The 27,370-nt window shown below is 37.4% G+C and overlaps 1 protein-coding gene across 4 annotated transcripts in view; it reads left to right on the top strand.

The window, feature by feature from the left end:
- Positions 1-25,549, top strand: part of nav1a (neuron navigator 1a) — a 161,669-nt gene extending 136,120 nt beyond the window's left edge. For 2 of the 4 annotated variants that reach the window (XM_051095860.1, XM_051095861.1), the window contains exons 10-32: positions 916-1,347; positions 4,804-4,845; positions 4,965-5,104; positions 6,687-6,866; positions 7,052-7,104; positions 7,887-7,910; positions 9,342-9,419; positions 10,552-10,635; positions 11,714-11,825; positions 11,915-12,033; positions 14,075-14,259; positions 14,406-14,568; positions 14,918-15,125; positions 15,234-15,331; positions 15,419-15,514; positions 16,419-16,587; positions 17,094-17,329; positions 17,417-17,571; positions 18,749-18,820; positions 18,924-19,120; positions 19,782-19,900; positions 20,113-20,328; positions 20,417-25,549. In XM_051095860.1, coding sequence (XP_050951817.1) covers positions 916-1,347; positions 4,804-4,845; positions 4,965-5,104; positions 6,687-6,866; positions 7,052-7,104; positions 7,887-7,910; positions 9,342-9,419; positions 10,552-10,635; positions 11,714-11,825; positions 11,915-12,033; positions 14,075-14,259; positions 14,406-14,568; positions 14,918-15,125; positions 15,234-15,331; positions 15,419-15,514; positions 16,419-16,587; positions 17,094-17,329; positions 17,417-17,571; positions 18,749-18,820; positions 18,924-19,120; positions 19,782-19,900; positions 20,113-20,328; positions 20,417-20,500 — 3,262 coding nt within the window. In that variant the 3' untranslated portion in view covers positions 20,501-25,549. The remainder of the gene's footprint in view (positions 1-915; positions 1,348-4,803; positions 4,846-4,964; positions 5,105-6,686; positions 6,867-7,051; positions 7,105-7,886; positions 7,911-9,341; positions 9,420-10,551; positions 10,636-11,713; positions 11,826-11,914; positions 12,034-14,074; positions 14,260-14,405; positions 14,569-14,917; positions 15,126-15,233; positions 15,332-15,418; positions 15,515-16,418; positions 16,588-17,093; positions 17,330-17,416; positions 17,572-18,748; positions 18,821-18,923; positions 19,121-19,781; positions 19,901-20,112; positions 20,329-20,416) is intronic. The other 2 variants (XM_051095862.1, XM_051095863.1) reach the window with 2 other exon arrangements.
- Positions 25,550-27,370: the final 1,821 nt, after the last annotated feature.

Below are 27,370 nucleotides of genomic sequence, written 5' to 3'. Positions count from 1 at the left end.
AAAGTGAATGCAAAGACACAAATAGACATGAATTCGCTTCGGGCGACACAAATTTTTTTTAATTACGTGAATTAGATGATGTGATTGCTGCACCAAAAATGAATTTAATGTGCACAAACCAAAAGCCGATATAATTATTTGCGCAAGTAGATTACATACAAAGTCATCGCAAAGACGCAAATAGACATGGATTCACACCAGGTGACGCGAATTACATGCAATTGCTGCACCAAAAACGAATTTGATGTGCACACACAAAAACTGAATTTAATTATTTGCACAAGTAGATTACATACAAATTCAATGCAAAGACACAAATAGACACAAATTCGTGCAGGGCGAAGTGAAGGATGTGAATTTGTCGACACAATTACTGCACCAAAAACAAATTTAATGTGCACACACCAAATGTGAATTTAATTATTTGTGTGAGGAGTTTACATACAAAGTCACTGATGCAAATAGATGCGAATTTGCGCAGGGCGATGCAAATTACGTGAATTTGTCTAAAACGATTGCTGCATCAAAAACAAATTTCATGTGCACACACCAAAAGTGAATTTAATTATTCATGCAAGTAGATTACGTACAAAGTCAATGCAGATTTGTGCCTGGCAACGCGAATGAAATGAATTTGGTGATGAAATTGTGCGAAATATGACTCAATTGTGTCTTTCATGCAGGTTGAAATTACATGATAATTACACAATAAAATTCTACAGTAATGTTATTCATGCGAGTGACACAAGAAACATCCCATGAGTAATCTAGAGCGAAAACATGATGCAAGTGTTCGCTTCGCTTTTGGCCATATTTATGAGTATTTATCTGACAATTATTTTCATTACTAACTGACATTTCTATGCCTGAGTGTTTTTTGCGTGTCTAATTTTCTCCATATGATGGCACTCACAGGCCCTCCAGTGCCAGATCTCTGCCCAAACCTGCTCATCTGGACAAGGTCAGTTCCAACAGCCTTGACTGTGGGATAGTCGACGTGGAAGAGCAGCTTCCTCCCAAAGTGCCGCCCTTCTCCAAATTACAAGATCTGTCAGGAATTAGCAGCACAAGCTGTCTGACGCCCAGTCCTGCTCCCATCCTCAACGTTAACTCCTCGGAGTGTTTCTCCAGTGCAACCGTGGGCCGAGGGGGCAGTGCTAGCGGTTCTCCCTCGCTCTACCCCCGCCTCTCTGGGCTGCACCGTAGCATGGAGTCCTTGTCTCTGCAGATGAGCGTGTCTCCAGCAGGGGGCAGCATGACGGAGCCCAGGCCCAGACATGAGGACAGAGGGACAGATGGTGGCTGGTCAACCGGAAGTAGAGTCTCACTCACGCTCACGACAGACAGGTGAGGTCTCTCCGGTCAATATTACACCTCCTATTTGTGTTCACTTAATCTGATAACATGAGCTGTGCTAGTCTACCCCTAAACACCATATATTTGCATACACACACATTTCAGATTTGGAGGAAAATGGACCAAAAATTTGAATGGCTCATGTTCCGCTCAGTGTTGTAATTAAAATGTAACAAATTAAAAGGATTAAAAGGAACAAAAATATAATATAATATAATATAATATAATATATTAATTTATTTTAGAGGGGAAAATAAAAATCCAGAAACTAGGAATTAATTACATTTCCATTTAAAAATTAGGAAAATATCTTAATTTAAATATGACAAAGTTTTATAAAAAAGTATTACAGTCTGTCCTTAAAAACTAACATCATTTTTTTTTTAAAATATAATCCATATATATTTTTCTTAGCATTCATCTTGCTTTTTTGTTTCCTTTATTTAGTTCATAGAACATTAGAAACAAACATTATGACTATTATGAATCCATCATTTCATTATATTAATACTATATTACAATTAATATAATAAATAGTTTTCATAAGCACACATTTTATATATATAATATTATAATAATTATAATATATATTTCTTATTATATTATATTATGTTATATAATGTATATATTATACTATATTATATTATATTACTTTGTTTTAGAGGGGAAATAAAAATCTAGGAACTGTGACTTACGATAAAACATGTTATAATGCAATTTAATTAATAATTAATCAATTAATATGAGTATAATACAATAATATAAATTAATATAATAATATAATAACAATTAAAATGTATTATTTAACAATTAATATAAATATTTGTTATAGAATTAAATGTATTATTATATTATATTAATTATATTTCAAGATATTGAGTCAAAAAACAAAACAAATATGTTTTATTCATTCATCTATATCACCAAAAAAAAAAAAAAAAAAAAAAAAAAGAAAAGATCAGTAACTGAGGTCATTTCCTGTGTCTAGCCTAAAACAGCAGCCCTCCCCTGTAAATGACCAAAACTAATATATTCTGTGGCCTGTTCAAAGCAGCAGCTCATCACTGGGTGTGCCAGTGGAAACATCTAAAAGCAGCTCACTCTTCCTGTTATACCAAGGTTATTTTCACCACAAGGTTCATGCAGTTCTCTGCCACATACGGCCTCTCTGTTTTTATGTGCCTTCCTTTATAAAAAACCACCAACAAATTTTGTTAACACTTAGTAAGATTAAAACCGGACAATAGCTCACGGCCTTAATCTTGCTCGTTATTTCAGTTGGGCTGCAGTGTAGGCTGCCACAGAGCTGAAGGGCTAATAAGGGTCACGAGCCAGGAAATCTCTCATTTGCTTAATTCATATTGACTGTAATAATGTTTCAATTTAGCAGCTCATCTCCCTCAATCACAGCTCTGATGTATAGCTCTCTTCATTCATTTCTTCACTTCAGAAGTTATTAAAGACTCGACTATATCTGTTGAACAGAGTTGCGTCTATAAGAGTTTGATGTATTCACAGTCACAGTCTCAAGTCTCAATCACAGGGTCTCTCATTGGTTGTTAGCACACTGAAATAAGGTTGCTGGATGTTCTAAGTAGTTGTCAGTAGGTTTGTATGTGTTGCTCGACCACTGTTATATGTTTGAAGCAGTTAAGACATTGCTGTGTGGTTGCTAGTGTTCTGAGTGGTTGTTAGCATGTGGTTGTAATATTTGGACTGTATTAAAGAATAAGATACTATAATATATTTGCAGATATTTAGCAAACATGCTAACTTCACATACATGTTTCTCCAAAAAACAAAGCTACAACCAGTTATTCTGCTTTGAAATGTGCAATCCGCGTCAGAATGTTTTTGTTTTATACTGTACTCCGCCCATTAACGGTTTAACCAATACTGTTTCGACACCCCAGGTTGCCAGTTTGTGAAAAATGCAGCGTGCTGCAGCCATGGAAGCCAGCAAAAGAACTGGGACACGTGAACCGATCTCATCCAGGGTTGCCAGGTTTTCCAAACAAAACCCGCCCAATAGCTACCCCTGGTACAGAATGCGTTCCAGGGGCTAAATATAACATTATCAGGGTCGCTTCAACTCACAGGATGGAAAACATCCACGGCAACAGTGTTAACGTAGCCCAATTCCACGGGAAAACCGTGGACTTGGCAACACTGTTCTGAACTTCTTTACTGGTTATAGCACAAAATAAACATGAATGAACATCAGAAGGTGTTTTGTTTCAACCGCAGAAAGACGTCAGCACAATTTTTCATGTTCAAGTCTAACAACGTTAATCTACTCGTCTGTCTGGTTTGTTTGTCAAACAAAAATGGCAGATTCGGCATCATGATTGGTCAGATCGCCTGTTAATCAAACTCCCTGCGAAGGGTCAATTGCGCTTATTCCTGTTTGCGTGTCCTCAATCTGGCAACCCGCATGAATGTTGAGTCTAAGGAGAAACAATTCTCTCCAATGTTTTGAATTTTGGCTGCTGTACACATTTCAACCACTGGCTGTCAGTATTACATACTGCACTTTTAAATGTAAATCTATGCCGTTTTATGCCCTCAGCATAATAATCTCAGAGTAATAACCTCCCCTCAGCAGTGTTGGCAAGTCCACGTTTTTTTTCAGTGGAATTGGTCTACTTTAACAATGTTGTCACGAGTTGCGTCCGCAGGTTGAACCGACCCCAATATGTGATATTTAGCCACTAGAATGCGAATTTTACCAGGTGAACCTAGCCAGAACATGTATTTTAACCCAAGAATGCAATTTTTACTGGGGGGAACCCCCTTGAAACGCTAGCTTTTTTGGGCTAGTTTGGAGTAGCAATTGGGCAGTTAATAGCAAATGATTAAAATAAAAACATTTAATCATAATTTGAACTATATTTCAGAAACTGATTTTTACAACAATAAATTGTGAAAAACAATTTACCAAAAATAGTTTTTAATTAATTTTAATTAATTGATTTTACGTATTATAACAGGTAAAAAAAAAAAAAAAAAAAAGATCTCTGTTTATATGTCAGGCAGTAGGCTAGTTTTTTGGGCTAGTTTTGAGTAGCAATTGGGAGGCTTTTGTTGTGAAAACCTGGCAACCCTTCCCCTCAGTGATTATCAAACTCATTCTTACCTTACACACTGAATTTTAATATTTAGCATAAAGTGCTTCTTGATTTTCCAGAGAGCCACATTACAGCACATTTGCACTCGATTCACATCCAGCCAAAAATCAAAGCAGAACAATTGCCTATTATGTTAACACTGTGATTATATCTCTGCTAATAATCCCTCTGACTGAACTACTAATTGCTCATTTTGCTTTACAAATTACTGTGGACTATTTTTAGAGTCTGATCTCTTCATTTCCATGCGTAAGTGTCTTGTCATTTGAATAATGCTCTATTTCTCACTTTCTTATTTCTCTCTCTTTTTTTCTTTCAGCTCACAAAGGGACAGAAATACTCTTCCAAAGAAAGGCTTAAGGTACTTATCATTTCACTTCACCTTTGCTGCTTCATGATAGTGCTCCTCTTAATGGGGCAAATGGTTTGATCTGGTGTAGTAAATCCATGAACTAACATCACACTCTCATGTCCCATCAGTCAGCACATCTCCTCGCAGGCTGAGGAGGACAGCAAAGAGAGACGTCACTCGCACACCATAGTGAGCCTGACTGAGACCAGCAGTCCGCCGCAGTTCCCTTCACCCATACTGACAGGAAAAACACCACTGACGAGCATCAGTAAGTGACTGAACACTTCAGAGTCACAAGTCTGATGATTGAGCAGTTCTGGAACATTGTTAGGATGCATAAAGTATTATTAATTTCTGTGAAAATATAGTTGTCAGTTTGCTGTAGAAATATGGTTTCTTTTTAAAAAATTTTTTAACCAAAAATATGCTAAAGAATGTATATTTTAAAGATGTTTTTTAAATATATTTCTGAGTCAAACAGAATTAATGACTCTTTGTTTATACAAAATAATAATAATGATAAAATACTTGTAAATATATTATAAAAAAAAAGTTTTTTGTACTTTTATATACTTTTACAAAGTAAAATATATATATATATATATATACATATATATATATATATATATACTTACAAACTTTTAGAACTCCGTTCATTTTCATAATCATGACTAAAGCAGAATTAACGGGTACTTATGCTTATGGAAAAATTCAGAATAATTGTATTCATATATATATATATATATATAAACGTCTGCATACATCACACACAGAAAAATAGTGAAAAATTTATATTTTATAAACGGAATTAATCAACATTTAGAACACATTTTACTTCTAGAAATTGTAATATATATTTGAGTGAAACATAATTATTGGATGTATAACAATACATTATGAAGGAATTTATTAAAAAATAAATAAGTAAATAAATAATAATAAAAAATACTTGAATTATAAATATTTCCTTTTTGGAAAATACTTATCCTTAATATATATTAGATAGCAGTAAACGACATGTAGAATGCATTTAAGTTCCATAAATTTTAATATATTTCTGAGTAAAATAAAATTCATTTTAAAAAATGATGTGCCCGAATAGTGAATCCCTATTCGAAAAGGCATGGAAAATGGATAACGCTTTCAGCGGCACCACTAAAAGGACATGGTTAGCAGTGTTGCCAAGTCCGTAGTTTTCCCGCAAAATTGGGCTACTTTAACACTGTTGCTGCGGGTTGTTTTTCATGTCTGCGGGTTGAAGTGTCCCCAGTAATGTGATATTTAGCCCCTGGAATGTGAATTTTACTGGAGGAACTCGAAAAGTCGAAAAGCATGTATTTTACCCCTGGAAACCCACCTCAAAATGCAATTGGGCTAGTTTTGTTGTGAAAACCTGGCAACCCTGATGGTTAGCCTGTTACATTACAGCACATGAAATACAGCATTTTTTCTTTTCTTTTTTTTAAATGTAATTTTTTATTTCATAGGACAGTAGAGAGCAGTCAGGAAAGTATTGGGTAATCGGCAAAGGAGCTCGAGACGGATTCGAACTCGGGTCGCCGCAAGCACAGTTGTACTATATGTCGGCTCACTAACTGCAAGGCTGTCGGCGCCAACATGAAATACAGTATAATTATCCAACGATATATAATTGCGAGAGAAAGTATTGAAATATATAAATATTTTTTTCTCTCCATCTCATATTTATTCGCTTTAGGGGTTTCGTAGTACACGTGATTTCCTTTAGGAACATACTTAATATCAGGCAATATGCTGGGCACCTTTATCTAATGTGCTGTGCTTTATATCATGTGTAACCTCTGGCTCCCTCTGCTGTCTGTTATGTGCAGTGGCACCCAGCCCCACCTCAGGAACACCAAGAATGACCAGATCCAACAGCATCCCCACTCACGAGGCCAGTTTTGAGCTGTATCAGGCCTCTCCGCTGGGCAGCACCCTATCGCTCGCCGAGCGGCCCAAGAGCATGATCCGATCCGGCTCCTTCAGAGACAGAGACGCCGGCGATGACGGTGAGACAGTGGGTTATGACATGTGGTTGCAAGTTCGAATCCCATAAGGGACAAAATAGTACCATTGCCACCTTAAGGATATGTACAATAAATAATCATAATTTGCTGCAATGTAGGATTTGGCTACTGCTTTTAAACTCACACGTGTTTTTTTTCTCTCTCTGTCTCTCTCTTTCCACCTGCAGTTCATGGCTCAGTGCTCTCACTGGTGTCTAATGCCTCCTCCAGCTACTCTTCGGTAAGTATCTCAGCACTTTTCTTCCCTCCAGAGCTCCACACACGTGTTATACGGCGCTAGACTTAGCTGGAACTGCCCGTCTGCTCCTGCTGATTTATTGGACCCTCGCAGCAGGGAGACTAGAAGAAGCTTTCTCTGCTTTCCTTACTGAAAATGGAGCTGTTACTTGAACTACTGCACATGACTGGGTGCTGATGTGAGCTATAGGTTGGAGAAAGGACAGACCTGTTTTTGTACAAAAAACAGATTCATGTCAGTATAAACAACATAAAAAAGTCATAGCGTTATAATATTTCATTCACTGATTCACGCATAAGTAATACTACTTATTATAAGCAGCTGTTTAACCCACATGGCATATAAGTAGTGAAACAATTTAGCAATGCTTTATTAAAAACACATTTAATGTCATTCCTGTCTAGGGCTGCACAATTAATTGATTTAAAATCAAATCTATTTTAAAATAAACACTAATTCAATTTACTTTGAACTTCAGGTAAACGTGTGCTTTTTTTAAACCAAATTTTAGGTAAGCTGAAAGCGATTTCAATTTGGTTTTAAAGAGGACAAGTGTGAATGCATTTTTTTTTTTTTTTAAGCTTTGATATCTAAATTTAAGCATCTAAATCTGTATTATATTCAAAATAATTTGACTAAATCGTGCAGCCCTGTCTTCGATCTTTTTCATTTGTGTTTCTGGTTTTTTTTTCATCACTACGACTTCCATTTCTTTAGTATCTTACTGTCTATCTGTCGTTCTTTTTCTTCCGTGCTTCTCTCAGGCGGAGGAGAGAATGCAAGGCGAGGTGAGTGTCTGTCTCTCTTTCTGAATTTCCCTCTCTGTCATTTAGAAATTAATGACAGTCATATTAATAACCTGTTTTTGACGTACATGTTCTTAGAAATCATAAGCTGAAATCAGCTAATTTCAGGAGCTAACAAACTAACACAATACTGATTCAAAGACTTACACTGTCATTAGCCATTCAGAAGGCTTTTATGAGATTCCTCTGTGGTGTTTTTGTCAAGTGATGTTTCATTCAATCATGATCAACCATCTCTGGGCTTAAGGAAATCAGTAGCTAACCACTTGCCACATGTTGGTATTTATAATTTCCTCTATGTTCTGTGTTTCATAACTGTAATGTGAAGGCCTATTCACATCAGATGGGATAAAACACTAAATAATAAAGAATAAAAAAAAAATTCTAAGTAATTGTCACTATTTAAAATACTCTGTATTTTAAATAGTCTGTACTCTGTGAAATTTTCTCAGTTGTGGTGCTGTTGTTTTATATCCTGGTGGGAATAGGCTTTTGCTATTTCGTGAGTCTGTTTACTTAATCTATGGATGCAAAATTGTCTTACCAAGTTGCTTTGAGAAACTCTGGAAAAAATATACTTGGTGAAGTTTTGCATTCCATGCCTGAAGGCTTAAAGAAGTCTGATTTTACTCACTGTGTGTGTCATTCTGTTCTTCCGTGCATCATATTATGTGAATATACTCACCATTTGTCTTTCTGTTGTGTTCAGTTGCATGTATATAGAGTTTATCAGCCTGTTCCAAATAGAGATAATATAAACAGACACAGTTGCTTTTGGGAGTGCTAAATATCATCTGTCACAGTTTTCCAGCAGCTGCAGTGAGCTTCAATTCCTGGAGCATCAGCAGTTCAGCCTGACTGTGATACTGTAATTTAGGAAAAACAATTTAGAGATTTATGTCAAAGTAAATAATGGGATCATTTAGAGGAATAGTTTACCAAAAATGAAAATGGCCATCATTTATTCCTGACTATGAATGTCCTGTAACGACAATCCTGTATGACTTGCTGTCTTCCATGAAACACAAAAGCAGACGTTCAGCAGCTTTTTCCTGCTTTCTGTCATTACAGTGAAAGTCAAAGGCAAGCTCAAAAATGACAATATAAAAGTAGTCCATATGAACTGTGCAAATGAGATGTGAGAGCTTTATTGGAGTACATTTTCAGATAATTAATGACCTTCTCATGTAAACCTATCATATGACTTTAAAGTAATTCAAAGGTAGTGTCACATGGATTATGGAGTACTTTTATGAAATCTTTACTGTGATGTTTTGTCATACATGTTAAGAAAAAAATGAGGTAGAGTAATGATGACAGATTTCTCATTTTCAGGTAAACTATTCCTTTAAATTTGATGCAGCTTTATGCATTGAATTGTGTGTTGGTTAAAAGCAATGTGTTTCTTCACAGCAAATCCGTAAGCTTAGAAGAGAGTTGGAGTCTTCACAGGAGAAGGTGGCCAATCTGACCTCACAGCTGTCTGCTAATGTAAGTGTATACTGTCACATATGAACACACATACTATTTTGTATGTACACTTCTGTTCAAAAGATATTCTATTCAGTCAATTAATGAAAAAGTCCTGAAAAAACAATCTGGTCTAATGACGAAAACATACCTGTGGGAACTTTTTCGCAAGACGCAAAATACGTACCAATATGTACATATTACTGCAGTGTCCAGCAGAAATGAACACTAGAGGCCGTAAAACACCAAGCACTTGTAATCATTTTCGTACAGTTATAATTACAGCTCCAGAGGGTTTGCTTTTCGGTGTTCTGACAAATAATCAGATTATGCTACCAACACTTTATTTTTAATACTGTAAGGGTATGTTTAGGGTTGGGATAGGTGCACATGACAGGGTAGCACAAATTGTCAGAACACTGGACGTAAGAAGCTTGCTCGGTAGCTCAGGCAGCACAGAATTAGACTTACGATGTGGAATCCTTGGGTACGAATACTGTGAAAATCATGAATGCGTTGAAAGAGCTAAAAGATGAGAGATCGCAAAACAAGCTAAAATGGCGTACTTGCGATTGCGTTTTTACATCATATGCGCTTTTGTTCATACCATCGGGTAGGTTTAGGTGTAGTGCAGATGGTACGTTATTTTAAAACATCATGGAGCATTAGAGTTATAGCACCACACAAATAAATAATAAGCTGACCATACATCCATTGATTATTGTATAGCCTTTATTGTGGTCTAAACAAAGCTCTTAGCAATGCATATTACTAATCAAAAATCAAGTTTTGATATATTTACGGTAGGAAATTGACGAAATATCTTCATGGAACAAGATATTTACTTAATATCCTAATGATTTTTGGCATAAAGAAAAATCGATCATTTGGACCCATGCAATGTATTTTTGGCTATTGCTACAAATATACCCGTGCTACTTAAGATTTTGTGGTCCAGACTCACATATTCTCATATAGAAAACTGTTATTTTAAATTGCAATAATATTTCACAAGATTACGGTTTTGCTTTGATCAAATAAATGCAGCCTTATTGAGCATAAGAGGCTTCAATTAGAAACAAAAATATTATTTAAATTATATGATGGTCACATGTAATGCAATTAAATTGACACATCTTTTTTTTTTCTCCAGGCAAACCTGGTGGCAGCGTTTGAGCAGAGTCTGGCCCTCATGACATCTCGACTCCAGACCCTCTCTTTCAGTGCTGAGCAGAAGGTACGATATTCATCCTAAAGACAAGCAAATACTTCTGTAATCATCTCAGTTCCACCATTCATGGGCCAAATTTCCACCATTTTCATCTTATCGGTAACAGTTAGAGCATTAGCATTTCATATCATGATGAAGTGGATCCTTGATATAGTTGTATAGTTTCCTTGTATAGTTTCTCTGCTTTTGAATTCATACAAACACACTAGAGCACCAAAACCAAACCTTTTTGAAGTTCTAAATAACACAAAAGAGTATTGGAGTATGTTTTCCTGTCTTTCTACTTTCTACAAATGTCATGTTTAATTTCATCTTACTTTACAATTCTTTTACTTGACAAATATTTTTGAAAATTTCTGAGTAAAAACTGTTTAAACATGAATTCTACACCAACTCTTTGAGTGTAGTATCATAGTTTAAAAACAAAAAACAAATCAATTTTGGTATTTCTAATTATTTTAGATCAGACCATGTGTATGACTAGGACCTCAACTGTCTTTTTACCACCCATAATCCCATGTTTAGATCAATATGTGTAACCTCTCAGAGTAACAGAGAGCAAAACAGCAAATTTGGGTCAAAATCTGACTGAATGAGTCTTGGGTGTTGCAGGCTTTTCATTTGCTCCCAAAGGGTCACTGTGTTATCTGTGCCATACTCCACATTTTCAAGTTCATGACTTGCCTTTGGCTGAATAACGTACATGTAGGAGGGTTTAGAAGTGAAACGTTGACTTTCATGCTAATTGCCCTCTGTGAAAGAGGCTGCGAGGCAGTGACCCGGATTCACTGATTCATTTCGGTGGCTGTGACCCTACAGATAGTTTCAGCGATTCAGAGAAAGCAAATGATGTTGAGGTACCAGTGATGCACAGCTGGAGGAGCTTTTATAAGACATCCCTGTGGCTTCGTCTGCCATAAATGTCATTGGTCAAGTGCAGGCAGTAAATCACTGTGGAAAGCAGAAGATAACCTACATTTGTTTGGACAACCGTCAGTAGCTGCGCTTTGGGGAATGCTGTTTCAATGTTTATGCCTTAAATGGATGAGCACAGACTAAATACATCTGTGTTTTTTCTCTATAGGATACTGAATTACTGGACCTTAGAGAAACAATCGAAAACCTGAAGACCAAGAACATGGAGGCGCAGGCCGTCATCCAAGTCGCACTCAATAACCCAGATGTGGCCCCCAAAGGTGAAGACAGCAAACACGCACCTCAAATTTGAGTTTTAGCTCTATACGATGAATATTACAAAACAAACGTTCTTTATTTCTTCTCTCAGAGTTGCGAATCAGAAGGCAGAACTCATCCGAGAGCATCTCTAGTCTGAACAGCATTACCAGCCATTCCAGTGTCGGCAGCTTGAAAGACGACGCCAAGAAGAAGAAGAAAAAGAGCTGGGTAAGCAGAAAAAAAGAGTCTGGGATGGAATCATAGTGACTGTTATTATCTACTAGCGCTTAACCACGGTTTTCAAATATTATTCTTCTTTTGTAAATCTCTAAGGTCTATGAGGTGAGTTTTAAGTGTAAGTCTCTCTGAGGGAACGTTGCTCTTATGTCATTATGCGTTGTTTCTAACCACTCTACACAGCTCAGTGTTCTCAAGTTTCATTCAGCACAGCTCCTCCGACAATCTCTGCTGCTTATACTTTTCATGTGTAAAATATTTTTACAAATGTTAAGGGGTGAATTCACCAAGCTGATAGCACAAGTGGTCAACCAATATATTGCTAATGCAGATACAGTTGAGGTCAAAAGTTTTCATACACTTTGCAGAATCTGCAAAATGTTAATTATTTTAGCAACATAAGAGGGATCATACAAAATGCATGTTGTTTTTTATTTAGTACTGACCTGAATAAGATATTTCACATAAAAGATGTTCACAGAAAATAATAGTTGAATTTATAAAAATGACCCTATTCAGAAGTTTCTTTACACTTGATTCTTAATACTGTGTTGTTACCTGAATGATTCACAGCTGTTTTTTTTTTTTTGTTTAGTGATAGTTGGTTATGATTTTAATAAGTGATGTTCATGTCGTTCAGGAGTGATAGTTTCATGACATTGTTTGTCCTGAACAGTTAAATTGCCCGCTGTTCTTTAGAAAAATCCTTCAGGTCCCACAAATTCTTTGGTTTTTCAGCATTTTTGTGCATCACTGGTGAAAAAACCAGCATATGCTGGTAGGTATGTTTTGATGCTGGTTTAAGCTGGTCCTTTGCTGGTTTATGCTGGTCGTTTGCTGGTTCATGCTGGTCCTTGACCAACAACATGACCAGCAAAGGATAAGCTTAAACCAGCTAAGGACCAGCATAAACCAGCAAAGGACCAGCTTAAACCAGCATCAAAACCTACCTAACCAGCATATGCTGTTTTTTTCACCAGGGATTTGAACCATCTTTACACACTGAGGACAACTGAGGGACTCATATGCAAAAACTTTTGAACAGAATGAAGATGTGTACATTTTTCTTATTTTGCCTAATTTTTTTTTTTTTTTTTTTTTTTAGTACTAGACAAATTGTCACCCCCCTTGGCGCTTTAATGCACTGTGTTTCCTTCTAGAGCATCAGTGAGTGTTTGACCCTTCTGTAATAGTTGCATATGAGTCCCTCAGTTGTCCTCAGTGTGAAAAGATGGATCTCAAAATCATACAGTCATTGTTGGAAAGGGTTCAAATACACAAAAATGCTGAAAACCAAAGAATTTGTTTTGACCTAAAGGATTTTTCTGAAAAACAGCAGACAGTTCAACTGTTCAGGACAAACAAGGGACTCATGAACAATTTTCACTGAACAAAAAAACAGCTGTGGATCATTCATGTAACAGCACAGTATTAGGAATCAAGTGTATGTAAACTTTTGAACAGGGTCATTTTTATCAATTCAGCCATTTGGTCTTTATTTGAGAAAATATGACTTTCAGTTCACACAGACTTACCAGATTACTGAATGTCATTATTTACAGTGTTTATGTTTTGCACTTGTTTATCTGTGAAAAATATCAGCCAACTTTAGTGTATCATCATTCTTGGTGAATTCCCTCTAGACAGTTTAATTTACTAATACTATAAACATGTGGAAACGCTGTGAATGTCTCATATGTCTATGATGAAAAAAGAAAACAGTTATTGAATCCATCGCACATACAAGAATGAAGCTACAGCTAAACATTCACACTAACTTTGGCATGTAGAGACAGATCACTTTGCATGTTGAAATAATCTGTTACAGCTCTTCTGTATTTACCTGGATTGTACTTTTTTGTCATTTAAGTAAGCTCATTTACATGAATGAATGAATGTATAACTGTCCACACATCAAGAGTCCACCTGAGTGTTTCATAAGACTTCTTTCACTTTTTAACTTACACATAAACAGACAAACTTTTCCTCCTATATTTATGAAGTACTTCACTTTCTCCTGATTTCTCTGTAGTTACGGAGTTCTTTTGGCAAGGCGTTCAGCATTAAGAAGGGCGCTAAAGGTGGCTCCATGTACTCTGATATCGAAGAGATCGCCACTCCAGACTCTTCTGCACCCAACTCACCAAAACTGGGCCATGAAGATGGAGAGAACCCGCCCACTTCCCTCCCATCCAGCCAATCAGCCACCTCCTCTGTGTGAGTAAAGTCCTCATGTATAGGTGAAAATATTAGGTGAAAACCAAGCAAGAGTGGGTGATTGCACTTTTGAAATGCAGTTGTATTTGGAATATTACACACTTTAGACTGCTTTTAATGACAGTGATGACATTGTGTTCTAACAGGATCCTCGAAAGTAACGAGGAAAACGAAAGCGATGAGAAGATGGTGTCAGAGCTGCGGTCCGAGCTGTGGGAGAAAGAGATGAAACTGACAGACATCCGGCTAGAAGCGCTGAACTCGGCACATCAGCTGGAGCACCTACGAGAAGCCATGAACAACATGCAGGTTAGTCACCCATTTAGTAACATTTGGTTGTTTGGGTATGGTCACATTTGCCACATATACTGTTGAAGATGTTTTATTGCCTTACATTTATTCAAATCAAATGAAAGAGTTTTCCAGCAGAAACCCTGAGCATGGGAGACTCGTCAGTAAGGGTTCCTGATGGTTTCATCTTCCAGCCCTTGTGAACAATTATATATCACTTATCACAATAGACAATGGACCTTTTTTGACTGCAAAATTTCACAAATGTGCAAAAATTTACGCTAGAACTTCATTGCAGTTAATAACTTTGCATGCCATGCACTGCAAAGAAAACTAACTTAAATCAAATCTAAATCTTTTATTGTAGAGGATGGTGGAGAGTCTAAAGGCAGAGAATGATCAGCTGAAAACAGGAAGTGCTCCATCTTCCCTTGTCCTTCCTTGCGGCCCACCTTCAACTTCCACCTCCCAGCCCTCGGGTCTGGCCAGCCTCCTGAACTCCTCCAACCAAACCAAACCACCCATGAGCCTCACCAAGTCCTTCAGCCTCAGCCTCAATGAGTGCTCCACCACAGGTGAGTTCCTTTAGCCACACCATATGATACATAAACGCTAGGTGATTCCAAGCATTAAATCCCATTTCTAATCTAGAATTGAGTCAAATCATTCTTTCTGTCTGGCAGACATTGCTCCTATGGAGTTACTGAGCCTGTCCTCTCAAAGGGATGAGGTCTTTACACGTGTGGTGGTCCGTATAGCTGACCAGCAAGTGTCCAGAGAGGTAAATATGTGAAAATGAATTAAAATAGCTTTAAATATCTGAACATAAGATCAAATATACTAAATAACCAAATTCATATACAATCAGCAGGTGAGGCAGCAGGATTTCTACATCGGCTCTGTAAGGATTCATGGGAAAACTGAGTGGTCTATGTTAGATACAGACATCTCCACAGCTTTCAGGGTAAGATCTTGTTCTGTGGTGTTAAGATGGCTTAAATATATCCAAAAACAAGGAAAATCACAATTTGCAATCATGATTTAGTATGATTTTGTACTCTAATGCTAGTTTAGTATGTAAATAATACCATGTCTTTTCTGTTGAGATGTAAAGGCAAACATATTATCAAAAGTCAATAGGAGATATTTAATCTTTAATTTTTGATTGTTCTTGTAAATTTGTATTTAAAAAGTTCAAAAGTTTTGAGTTCAAAAGTTTTGTATAGACCTTGCAGAATCTGCAAAATGTTAATTATTAGTTTGTCCTGAACAGTTAAATTGCCTGCTGTTATTCAGAAAAATCTCTCAGGGCCCACAAATTCTTTGCTTTTTCAGCATTTTTGTGTATTTGAACCCTTTCCAACAATGACTGTATGATTTTGAGATCCATCTTTTCACACTGAGGACAACTGAGGGACTCATATGCAACTATTACAGAAGGTTCAAACACTCACTGATGCTCCAGAAGGAAACATAATGCATTAAGTGTCAGGGGGTGAAACATTTTTGAAATTGAAGATCAGGGTAAATTTGACTTATTTTGTCTTTTGGTACTTACTTTGTAAGTATCTTCTGTAGCTTCAAAAATATGATAATCAGACAAAATAAGAAAAATGTACACATCTTCATTCTGTTCAAAAGTTTACACCCCCGGCTCTTTTCATTTTTCCTTCTGGAGCATCAGTGAGTATTTGAACCTCTTACTTTGGTAAAATAATTACAATTTTGCAGATTCTACAAGGTGTATGTAAACTTTTGACCTTGACTGTATATAACATTAGTACTATATTATATGTAGTTACATATATTCGGTGTATTTAATTATAATGTGCAATTCATCTAATGTGTTCTTTGTATTCGTACAACAGGACTACATTTCGCAGGTGGATCCTGGTGCGAGTATGGGACTGTCTGTCGACTCTATCCACAGTTACAGTGTTAATCAGAGCAGGAGGGTGCTTGGAGCCGAAGCACCGGAAAGTTCACCCTGTGACTGTTTAAAAAAGGGTACTGGACTCGTCACTGTCGCCCTCAAAGGTGAAAAACTCACACTTTCAATCTCTCGCTCTCTCCAGCAACTTACACCTCAATTAATACACCTTTAAGCGTCAAAGTCCCCACTGAAAGTGAAAATCTGTCAAACTGACAAAAATCACAGGCATCAAAACAGACCTAATGTTTATGCAGTTTCATTCACCTTATAATGTTAAAATCCCAGACTTCATGTATGAAAAAGTGCAGTTAATGATTATTTACTTAAAACATGTCAATTTTAAGGATATACATATTGCGAAGATATTCTGTTGATGATCATATACCTGCAAAACAAATGCTAGCGCATTGCATTTTGTAACCTACAAGGAGCAAGATTGTGGACCACAGATTTCACTGTGGGTGGAAGTTCACCACATTAAGTGAATAAATTAGAAACTAATTAGGAGGCAAAATGACTGGTTACTGTTTTAATTGTTTGTCTTGTTCTTTAGTTCTCCAAAACACTTGTAACTAACCTTTGTTTCACCTAATCTCACTCTCGGTTCCAGGTTTTAAGGAGAAGTGTGTGGACAGTCTGGTATTTGAGACGCTCATTCCCAAGCCCATGATGCAACACTACATCAGTCTGCTTCTGAAGCACCGACGGCTGGTCCTGTCGGGCCCCAGCGGCACAGGGAAGACCTATCTCACCACCAGGCTGGCTGAGTACTTGCTGGAGAGGAGCGGCCGTGAGCCCAGCCCTGGCCTCATCACCACCTTCAACATGCACCAACAGACCTGCAAGGTGAAGCCTGGAAATCACACTTTCCAGGAAACACTGACTTGTTTGCAGTTGTATAGCCTTACATTTTGTCTTACTTTTGTCCCTCAGGACCTCCAGTTGTACCTTTCTAATCTGGCTAATCAGATTGACCGGGACTGTGGCACTGAGGACGTTCCATTGGTCATTATCTTGGATGATATCAGTGACGCGTCTTCCATCACTGACCTGGTCAATAGTGCGCTGACCTGCAAATATCACAAATGGTGAGTGAGGAAACTCCTGTGTTAATGAAGCAGGATTATGTTATTGGTGAATATTAACATATTTTTTGGTTAAATTATAATTTTGGTGTTTTCCCTTTCTATATATATATATAGAGAAATTTCCCCCCAAAGTCCCATTATTGTAATGCAAAACAGTACATAATGTAAACCTAATTTAGATTAAAACCTGCATAAATTAAAAGATGCTAACTTTATAAATACTTAAAATAATACATCATTATTTCTGCCTTACAGTAATGAGAATGTGGTGGCAAATATTCTTAATTGTCATGCAAATAATGTTACATTGCAAAAATTCTTAATGATTCAAAAAATTCATTTTGCAAAATATACTTTTAAATATACACTACCAGTCAAAGGTTTTTGAACAGTAAGATTTTTTAAATGTTTTTTAAAGAGGTCTCTTCTGCTGACCAAGCCTGCATTTATTTGATCCAGAGTACAGCAAAACAGTACAATTTTGAAATATTTTTACTAAAATAACTGCTTTCTATTGTAATATATTTTAAGCAAAAGATATTATAGAAATCAATACTTTTAGCAAGGATGCTTTAAATTGATGATAAAGACATTTATGTTACAAAAGAACTTTCTTTTCATCGAAGAAACCTGAAAAAAATAATCTCAGCTGTTTTCAACATTATATATATATATATATATATATATATATATATATATATATATTTCTGAAGGATCATGTGACTGGAGTAATGATGCTAAAAATTCAGCTTTAAAATCACAGGAATAAATTAAATTTTAAAAAATATTCAAATAGAAAACTGTTATTATAAAAAGTAAAAACATTTCAACATTTTGCTGTTCTTTGGATTTCCTTTCATTTTCAAAATTAAAAGTTTTCTTTTAAAGTATATTTGAAGAGTTCAGATGCAAAACCCTCTAAAAGCCACCTTGGTCTAAAATGAGATAATGATACTGAGTGAATGCTCTCGACACATAGTATACATCCATCAAATAATTTGCCTTCAAACATCACTAAATGCCAGCCTCAGCCCAATCAGAAGTACTGGTACTTAGGTACAAACCTATACATAGCAACCTGATAAAAATGCATATTTTAAAGAGAAATGTCAGATGGATTTAGAGGCTTTTGCATCTGAAATCTTCATTTATTTACCTTGTTTTTTTTTTTTTTCAGTCCTTACATCATTGGAACCACCAATCAGTCTGTTAAGATGTCATCCAATCACGGCCTGCATCTCAGCTTTAGGTAAGTTCCTAATTTCTTTAACACTGATTCATTCCTGTTTGTAGACTGTAGCAAGATAAAGAAATTAGAAATCTCATATCAAAATTTTTTTGTTTGTCTGAAGAATGGTCACCTTCTCCAACAACGTGGAGCCTGCAAATGGGTTCCTAGTGCGTTACTTGCACAGGAAATTGATAGAGACGGAGGATGACAGCACAGTTCACAGCGTTGAGATGCTGAGGGTTCTGGACTGGGTGCCTAAACTCTGGTACCATCTCCATACCTTCCTGGAGAAACACAGCACCTCAGACTTCCTCATAGGTACAGCTTTACACTTTCTGAATGTCTGTTTCATACATTTCAGAAGAACATCCAGGATTTGGACAGTGAAACCGAAGCATTGGCCAATATAGTGTTGGAGGTTTTATGGCTATGTTTACTTAGCCTAATGGCCAGTGATTAGCCACTGATTGCACATTCCACAAGTAAGAGCAGTGTATGATGGTTGACTATGTTCCTAATGGTTCAAACATTGTACCCTGAAGGTGGTTCCATGTATCAGGATGCACCAATACACACAGCAAGACTGGTGATAGAGTGGTTTGAAAGTGAAGTTTAACATCTCCCATGGCCTGCACAGTCACCAGGTCTGATTATTATTGAGCTACTTTGGGGTGTTTTGGAGGAGCGAGACAGGAAACGTTTTCCTACACCTGGCCACTGTTCTGCAAAAAGGAATAGCTCAGAATCCCTCTGGCTACTGTACAGAACTTGTATTTGTCATTCCCAAGACTAAATGATGCTGTATTGGCCACAAAAGGAGGCCTAACACCATACTACTTGTGGTCTAAAATCATGTGTTTCAGTTTCATTGTCCAACCCCTGTATTTAACCATTTGCATAAGAAAATTAATCTTGAACACATTTAAAATGTGATGTATATTGTATTAGGTTACTTACGTTTTGGCTCCTGTCTTTGCAGGTCCCTGCTTCTTCCTGTCTTGTCCAGTATCATTAGCAGAGTTTCGCACCTGGTTTATTGACCTCTGGAACCAGTCCATTATTCCTTATCTTCAGGAGGGAGCAAAGGATGGTGTGAAGGTAAGCTGTTGTCCACATAGATAGCTGACTACTTATGCAGAGGTGTCCTGGCCTTTACATTTTGGCCAAAACGAGACGACTCACTAGGTCTTGGAACAGAGCTTATCTGCTACTAAAAGACTTGTGTTTTGGTGGATCATTTGACACTTATTGTGTCTTGTCAGAGTGCACAAAGAGTCTTCAAGCTCAACCTTTGCATTCACATATTTCAGGTCCACGGTCAGAAAGCGGCATGGGAGGATCCAGTGGAGTGGGTGAGGGATACGCTGCCATGGCCTTCAGCTCAACAGGACCAGGCCAAACTCTTTCACCTCCCTCCGCCAACCATCGGCCCCAACTCTGCTTCGACACAGCAGCCCAGTGACGACAGGGACATGTCCAACAAGGAGAAGGACATGTCTCTGTCCACCATGGAGTCAGATCCACTGGTGAGTGTTTGGTACAGCTACACTTGAACCGTTGTGAACAAGCCTGCATTTGTTCTGACAAGCTGTCCTTGTTTTGTCCCTCATTCAGATGGCGATGCTGTTGAAACTCCAGGAGTCTGCCAACTACATTGAATCGCCTGAACGGGACATTTCAGGCAACCCCACTTTCTAGCCTGAGCTAAAAGACTCGAAAGCTTAATAATGGCTAGTGCTGTTACAAAACACTGTTCTGTACAGCTGATTTGCACCTCCTTCAAAAGGTTTGTGAGAGTCAAGAAGATCCACGTCAAGGCAGACGAAACTCTCTGAAAGTCTGAAAGAAACACAAAGGACTGATCCTGCCCGATCTGAGCGAGAATCTTTTTTGCACTGTTGTCTTAACCGGTCCTTCCTTTGCTTATCTAACCTGCAAGTTGCATGGCAATACTTGCAACTGGGGATTGTGAAGATTGGATGATTGTGAAGATGAAATGTTCTTGTCTACCATACTGGGAACAAAATGTGGTTCACATTTGTTCGATATTACTTACCTGACCATATGGACCAAAATCTATTTATTCTTATTTGCAAGAGTACCAACACTCCATCCTCAAGATCAAGTCGCCTGAACCCTGTACACAAAGGTGCGGTTACATTTAGACCAACTCGCATGGATGCAAAACGTAATGTACAAGATGGTGCTTAGAATTCAGCCTTAAACAATGTCCCTCCATATATCATAAAATCAGTTTCATAGCAATCTGAATATTACTCTATATTACCTCAGTTTGCAAAGTGATGCAGTTTCAAGGTGCAGTACATACCCATAACCAGGTTGCATTCATTCCTATCAAGCAAGCAAACATGAGACAGATGTAGACTGTAGATCTCTCCGAGGATGCACTTTGATTCGTAGCTTTCAATCAAGAGCATTGACTGGTTGTTCAAGATTCAAGATTCATGGGTTGTTCACTCCAGTAGTGAGTTGCAGCAACAAAACAACCAGAAGGCATTCATTTTTAGTGAGGTTTGGGGGCGACATGAGTGATAGAGACTGTTGGCAATGGACAAGGTTGAGTTAAGTTCAACTATATGCAAATGTAACGCAATATGGCGTTAACCAATGGGAGAACAGACAGTGAAGCTCATGTGATCTGCCGCCTGATATTGTTGGTCATTTATTGCCTACAAAAGTTGCTGAATTAAGACGGCACTTGGAGATTCAGCAAAGCTGAGCACGACTACAGTCATGCAGCTGATAGAGTTGGAAGGCGACCTCAGGCGATTTAATCGCTGTCGGTAATAACAGAGGTGCTGTTACTGGTGTATGGGAACAGTATGCAACATCTTACTTTCAGTAATTATTTGTGTGTCCAGTGCATTTGACCTTAAGGCATAGGTATACTCCAGTTTCCACGTTTTGCTCCGTCTCACACCTCGTTGAGCATTGAAGCCCTTCAAAGTAAACTTTACTGACCGTGAGCATTATCTAGTAGGGCTGGGAAAATAAATCGATTGTGAATCAAGAAATGATTCAGCATCGATTCAGAGATTTTCCGAATGCATTGTGATTCTTTCTCAAGTCGATTCTGAGCTTAGTTTTGAACAGTAGATGGCACTGCATGCTTTAGAAACAGCCGTACTCTGCTTGTTTCCAAATCCTTACACGCACTTAAACTTAAAATAATCATTCATAAAATTGGAAAAGACTGAAGCGAATTACAAGGGTGGGCTGTGTTTCCATTAATCTTGTGTCATAAAAGCATTCTGAGCCAAGGTGAAATTACATGACTTAGCAAACACACAAGCGCTCTTCAGCACTCTTCTTCATGAGCATTTGAGTGTGTGGATAAAAACTAAATTAGAGCGCCATCTGCTGTTAAAATCAAATTGCCATGAATTCGGAAGATCTCAGAATCGACCCACGAATCCTTCAACCACACATATCTGGACATCAGTGAATGCACAAGTCCATAGCATGCAGACACAAAAATCGTGCTGCACATGGGACGGGAATATGTAACATGAACTGTGCAAGCCGGAGCAGGACACGGAATAGGGAAGTATACTTTCGTCTTTACTTCCAATACCCATGGTGCTCATGGATCATCAAGATAATAAAAGGCTTTGTTCTCACTGACACCCCAAACCCAGTTCACTTGGCTTTGTGCTGATGTAGCAACTAATGTAGGCCCTGTTTTCATCTGGTATTAACATCCCCTTTGACCTCTTGTTGTTTGGGATATTCAGTTTATTTTGGAATACTTTTGCAAGAGAGCTAAGTGTGTCATGCTTCTGCACCGGTGGAACCTTTCATAGCTTCTAGAACTATTGGCGGAAGTTCCCGCTTTTTGCGTGTTCGCACCGCAGGAACTAGGAACGTATTTAGTTGTAGGAACTCCATTTGGGGGAACTAAATTAGCTCCTACTTCAGAGTAGGGTCTTTAACAGTTCTATAGGATCTACCAGTGACGTAAGTGTACACTGATTGGCCAAACACATGCAGAACGGCTACCCAGCATTATTAAAATCAAAGTAAAAATATCTACTCTACGAATGTGGAAAAAAGTGATAAATAACAGCATTTAGCTACCCATGTTGCTCAGCTTATGAGCGAGCAGAAATGGAAGCGAATGATAAAGATACAGATTGTACCTGCATTCCCGTGTGTTTTAGTACAACACCTCAAAGTTTGAATGACTTAATTTGGTGCACTTTCTCTCAGCATGTCCCAGAACAATCTAGTGTCAGTTGACTGGGTGCAAAGTTGAGTTTGGAGCACATCCAGGATGAATAAGTAGCCTATTTATATTATAAATATGATGTGGTCACATGCATTTTGACTACCTCTGTATGTGGTTTTAGTGATCCGATCACAATTTAGATCCTATTTCCACCTGTATTTAGTGCTGGACACTTTTGATCGGTTCTCTAAAAATGCATATTAATACAAGGTGGAAACAGGGCCGTAAATATACTGGATATTGACTCCACTGCCTGAACAAACTAAAGTAATTTGAGCTCCTGCCAAATAAGATTGGGTTTGAAAACAAATCGGGATTGTTTGCAGTGTGAACAAAGCCAAACTGGTTTAAACTGTTTGTTATGTCTGGAGGAGGTTTAATTATTTATGTTTAGCCTTTGTTATGTCTGGAGGTTCAAAGCAAAATCACATCAGTGTTACAAGCACTTATGTCCTTTGGTCTTCTGTAACAATGTAGCCAGTTTTGGAAATAGCATCGTAGTTGTTTTTTTATTTCTGACAATTTCCAGTCACAGGACGACCCCTTATCAGGGTCTTTTATAAACTCTCAAATCATTCCAGTAACAGTTGTAATGACAGAATATCTTGTGATTGAACACACACTAAAAAACAACAATAGTGGATTGTAACTCATAAATGCGTTTGCTATTGGCTGATTACAGGTGCTCCAGAACTGTATGTGCATGAAAGCTTTAACTCTGAGGAAAATTATAGCTAAAAAGGCACCTTATCATGAGATGCCAAAGGATGTGTTGGCAAGAGCAAAGTGATCTTATATCTAAATTACCAAATTAAACCTGAATTTCTCCAGTACTAACCGGTTAGTACTAGCACTATAGCAATGAAACGTGTGCCGATGTAATCTCAGAATGTAAATTGGATCAAAACTTCAGTTTGCCAACACACCTTATGCTCTTGATGATGCTTGCTGACCCTTGTGCTTGTGTTTACGTGTCCTGTTACTGTCAGACATAGCTCTTCAAGTGAATAACCAGAGGAGTGTTTTTTAAAGGTCTTTTTTGTATGTTTTTTTTTTACTAAAGGATCTGAGTCTGACATTTGTAAATAGATTTTCAAAAAATTGCCAAAAAATACAAACAAAAAAGGTCTATGGTAGAATAAACAGAGCAAGGATAAAATATAACAACTATAAACTGAATGTGTCTGGTTAGATATACATTACAGCGAGGATCGCGGTCATCTCTCAGTTATCGCCTTTCCTGTAGAGGCAAGTTAACTGCCACAAAGTAACTAGATCATGTTGCCTATTACATTTATCACTATGAAAGTGTCCTCTGTATTCTCTTCCGGGTCGTACAAGGTATTGGCTTTTACGATCGAGTTGGCCATAACAACCCATAAAAAAACTGAGAAGTGGCAGCGGTGCTTCAAATCACACAAGTACCTCAAAATCTGTCTTAACAGCTCATCGTATGATCATAAACTTCCCTTAATCGCTTAAGGATAGTTTGGGGCTTTGGGGAAGATTCCCCGGTGTTTTGTCATGAAAATGTGCCTAATATAAGCCAACTCGTTGGACATTGCAATACCTAAACTATTATGTTTTGCAAGGGATTGTTTGCTGTGGAGGATAAGAATGCGAGCGAAAGTGTTATCCTTTTCTATGCTAGCTTATGAAATAACTTTGAGATTTGAGCTCGCCGGTAGTCTCGTTTTCTTGGAAACCGAGGCTGCTTTGCCAGCTAGCACAAACTAAAGCCATTTCCCACTGTCTCTTCTCGTCTCACAGATATATTTGCCATCGTAGTATCATATCTGCTGTCTTGCATATGAACTGTTATAGTTTAGACAACCTAAAGGAGTGTCTAAGTCTTAATTAATTTATTATTTTTACTGTTTTGCGACTAACAACGCTGAATGTTCAAGCAGGCACAATAATACAAAACCTGTGCTTTGTAAACATGTTTTTTTCCACTTGTTTTAGATTAAACAGATTTAATAGTGTTTAATCAAAACAGATTCATGATTTGTCACTATGCAGCGTTGAAATAACATTGTAGAGCTGAGTTGTTAGTACCAATGACAGATAACAATGGTGTATGTAATAAGCTAATGTGCAGGTTTGATGGTGTTTTAATGTTGATGTGTATCACCATTGTTTGTCTGGGAAAAACACATTGGACCTACTTGTCCCATTGGGATTTCAAACAAAAACTGTTTTTTCTTTATCTTATTCTTCCTCTTTTTTTCTTGCTTTCTCCTGAAGAAATCTTTCTATTTTGTATAGAACATTGCAATTGTAAACATTGTAAATAATAAACTCATCTGCGACCACAATCACAGTAAAATATGAAAAGATCCGGCCCTATGATGAGACACCTGTTGTTATTGTTGGTTTTTATTATTATTTTTTGCAAACTGTCTGCTGGAAAGGGGTTATAAAGGCATGTGCTGATCTGAGAGAATTTCTTCCATCAAATATTCACTCACGTTTCCAATAAACTCGTGCCATCCCTACACTTGATTTTGTGTTTTTTTTCCTCAGTTTAAAAAAATGCTATATCATTACGTGAATGTAACAGAACATGACAGCTGGATGTTTAGAACTTCATAACTCAAATATGCTTATTCTAAAATTAATTTTGAGGTTTGTCTCCCTCTAGTGTCAGTGCAGTGTGCACAGCATTTTAGACAAAAGAGGGCGCCAAATTTCAAAAACTAGGATTAAATTCAAGACATTAAGAAGTGATTGAAAATGAGAAAGGTCAAGTAAAATTGGAGTCCGAAATATCTGAGCTCTAGACACGAAATCATCTACATGATACTGAGTTAAACAATACTATTAGTTTGAGTAATGAGACTTAGTGAGACCTGTTTAGGCTTATTCCTGAGTTGATTTGATTTATTAAGGCTATTTAAAAAAGAGGAGTTCAGAAGGTCCACACTCAGAGGCGGTATAAATTGAACGTCCTAAAAAGACATTGCCATTTCAAAGACCGGCCGTCCTGTTGACGTTTTCCCAAGCTTTATGCCAGCCAAACCAGCGCCTATCAAAAAGCCAGCCAAGAAGGCTGCAGCAAAAGAGGGAGAGGCCAGCAAAGCTCCCGTTAAAGCTGCAGTGGCTGAAACCGCCACCTGAAGGTACTGGACGCATCTAAATGCTGCTGTTTATTATTTAAACAACACACATATATACCTCAAACTTTGCCTGACCCTAACAACATCTCATTTAAAGAACAATTCTTCTCATTTTATTGTAAACTGTAAAATTGCTACTCACCTCGGTCAGATTAATGATACTGTTCGACGTCTGTCAGCTGTATTTTAATGAAAGAATATCATCAATTCTGTCGAGGACTCACACACGCCCTATAATGACCAAAAAACTCACTTAGGAATCTGACAACATTTTTAGCTATGATTTACCACGGTAATCTGCCAAGCTGCTGAACTGCTGTTACTATTTTAAAGTGCTATTTACTAATACTATTTATTGAGATATTAATAAAAGTTTTTACTACTGTTCAACTATCAGTTTTTGTTTTTATATTTAGGACTATATTTGTTGTTTCAGTTAACGTTTATTTTAAAGGGGTCATCGGATGCAAAGTTCACTTTTTCATGTTGTTTGAACATTAATGTGTCCATGCAGTGTTTTTTAATTGATCTGTAAAAATAATATCGCCTTTTTTAAATCGAGCCATTCTCGGTGTGGCCACTCCTACGATAGTTAATTAACATGAGAGTCTTACCTCAGACCAACTGTCACAGTCCAGTAACCTCCACTGTTTCGATGCCGAAGCAGGGATGTAAGTTAAATTGAGCAATTGAGGTGTTGTGTTGCTGGATGTAATAATGGACTAGTGGTCTTCATTTACTCCTGACATCTGAGCCACTGAAGATGCAGTGGATTACATTTGTTTGTGAAGGGAATGCGGCTCCCAATCTACATATATCTGTCTATGTTCACGTGAATCATTCATGATCCAGCTTCACTTACAGCAGAAGTGAGTATAAGGGTTTTTTATGAATCTTTGCAATTGCCTTTCCTAATAAAGTGCTAGTTAGCAAGTTTAGCGGCTAAACGCGGCTAAATGTGGGTAAAGTAAACAAGCTCGTCTCTCCACAGAGAGAAGAGAGGGGCGGGGCGAGCAGAGCTTGTTAACGTTTAAAGGAACAATCCCCTCAGAATGGGATGATTTTCGCAGAGCTGATTTTGGCAAGGTAAAAAGGGTGTTGTTTTACAAAACCATTAAGAATTTCTAACCAAAGTATATTATAGACTTTTCATTAAGACCCTAAAGAATCATATCAACTTGTGGAAAATGGGCAACCGAT

This window comes from Labeo rohita, chromosome 23, assembly GCF_022985175.1.
Source record: "Labeo rohita strain BAU-BD-2019 chromosome 23, IGBB_LRoh.1.0, whole genome shotgun sequence".
Classification (NCBI taxonomy): Eukaryota; Metazoa; Chordata; class Actinopteri; order Cypriniformes; family Cyprinidae; genus Labeo; species Labeo rohita.
The sequence above is the reverse complement of the archived record's forward strand: the minus strand, read 5'-3'. Positions and strand labels throughout refer to the sequence as shown.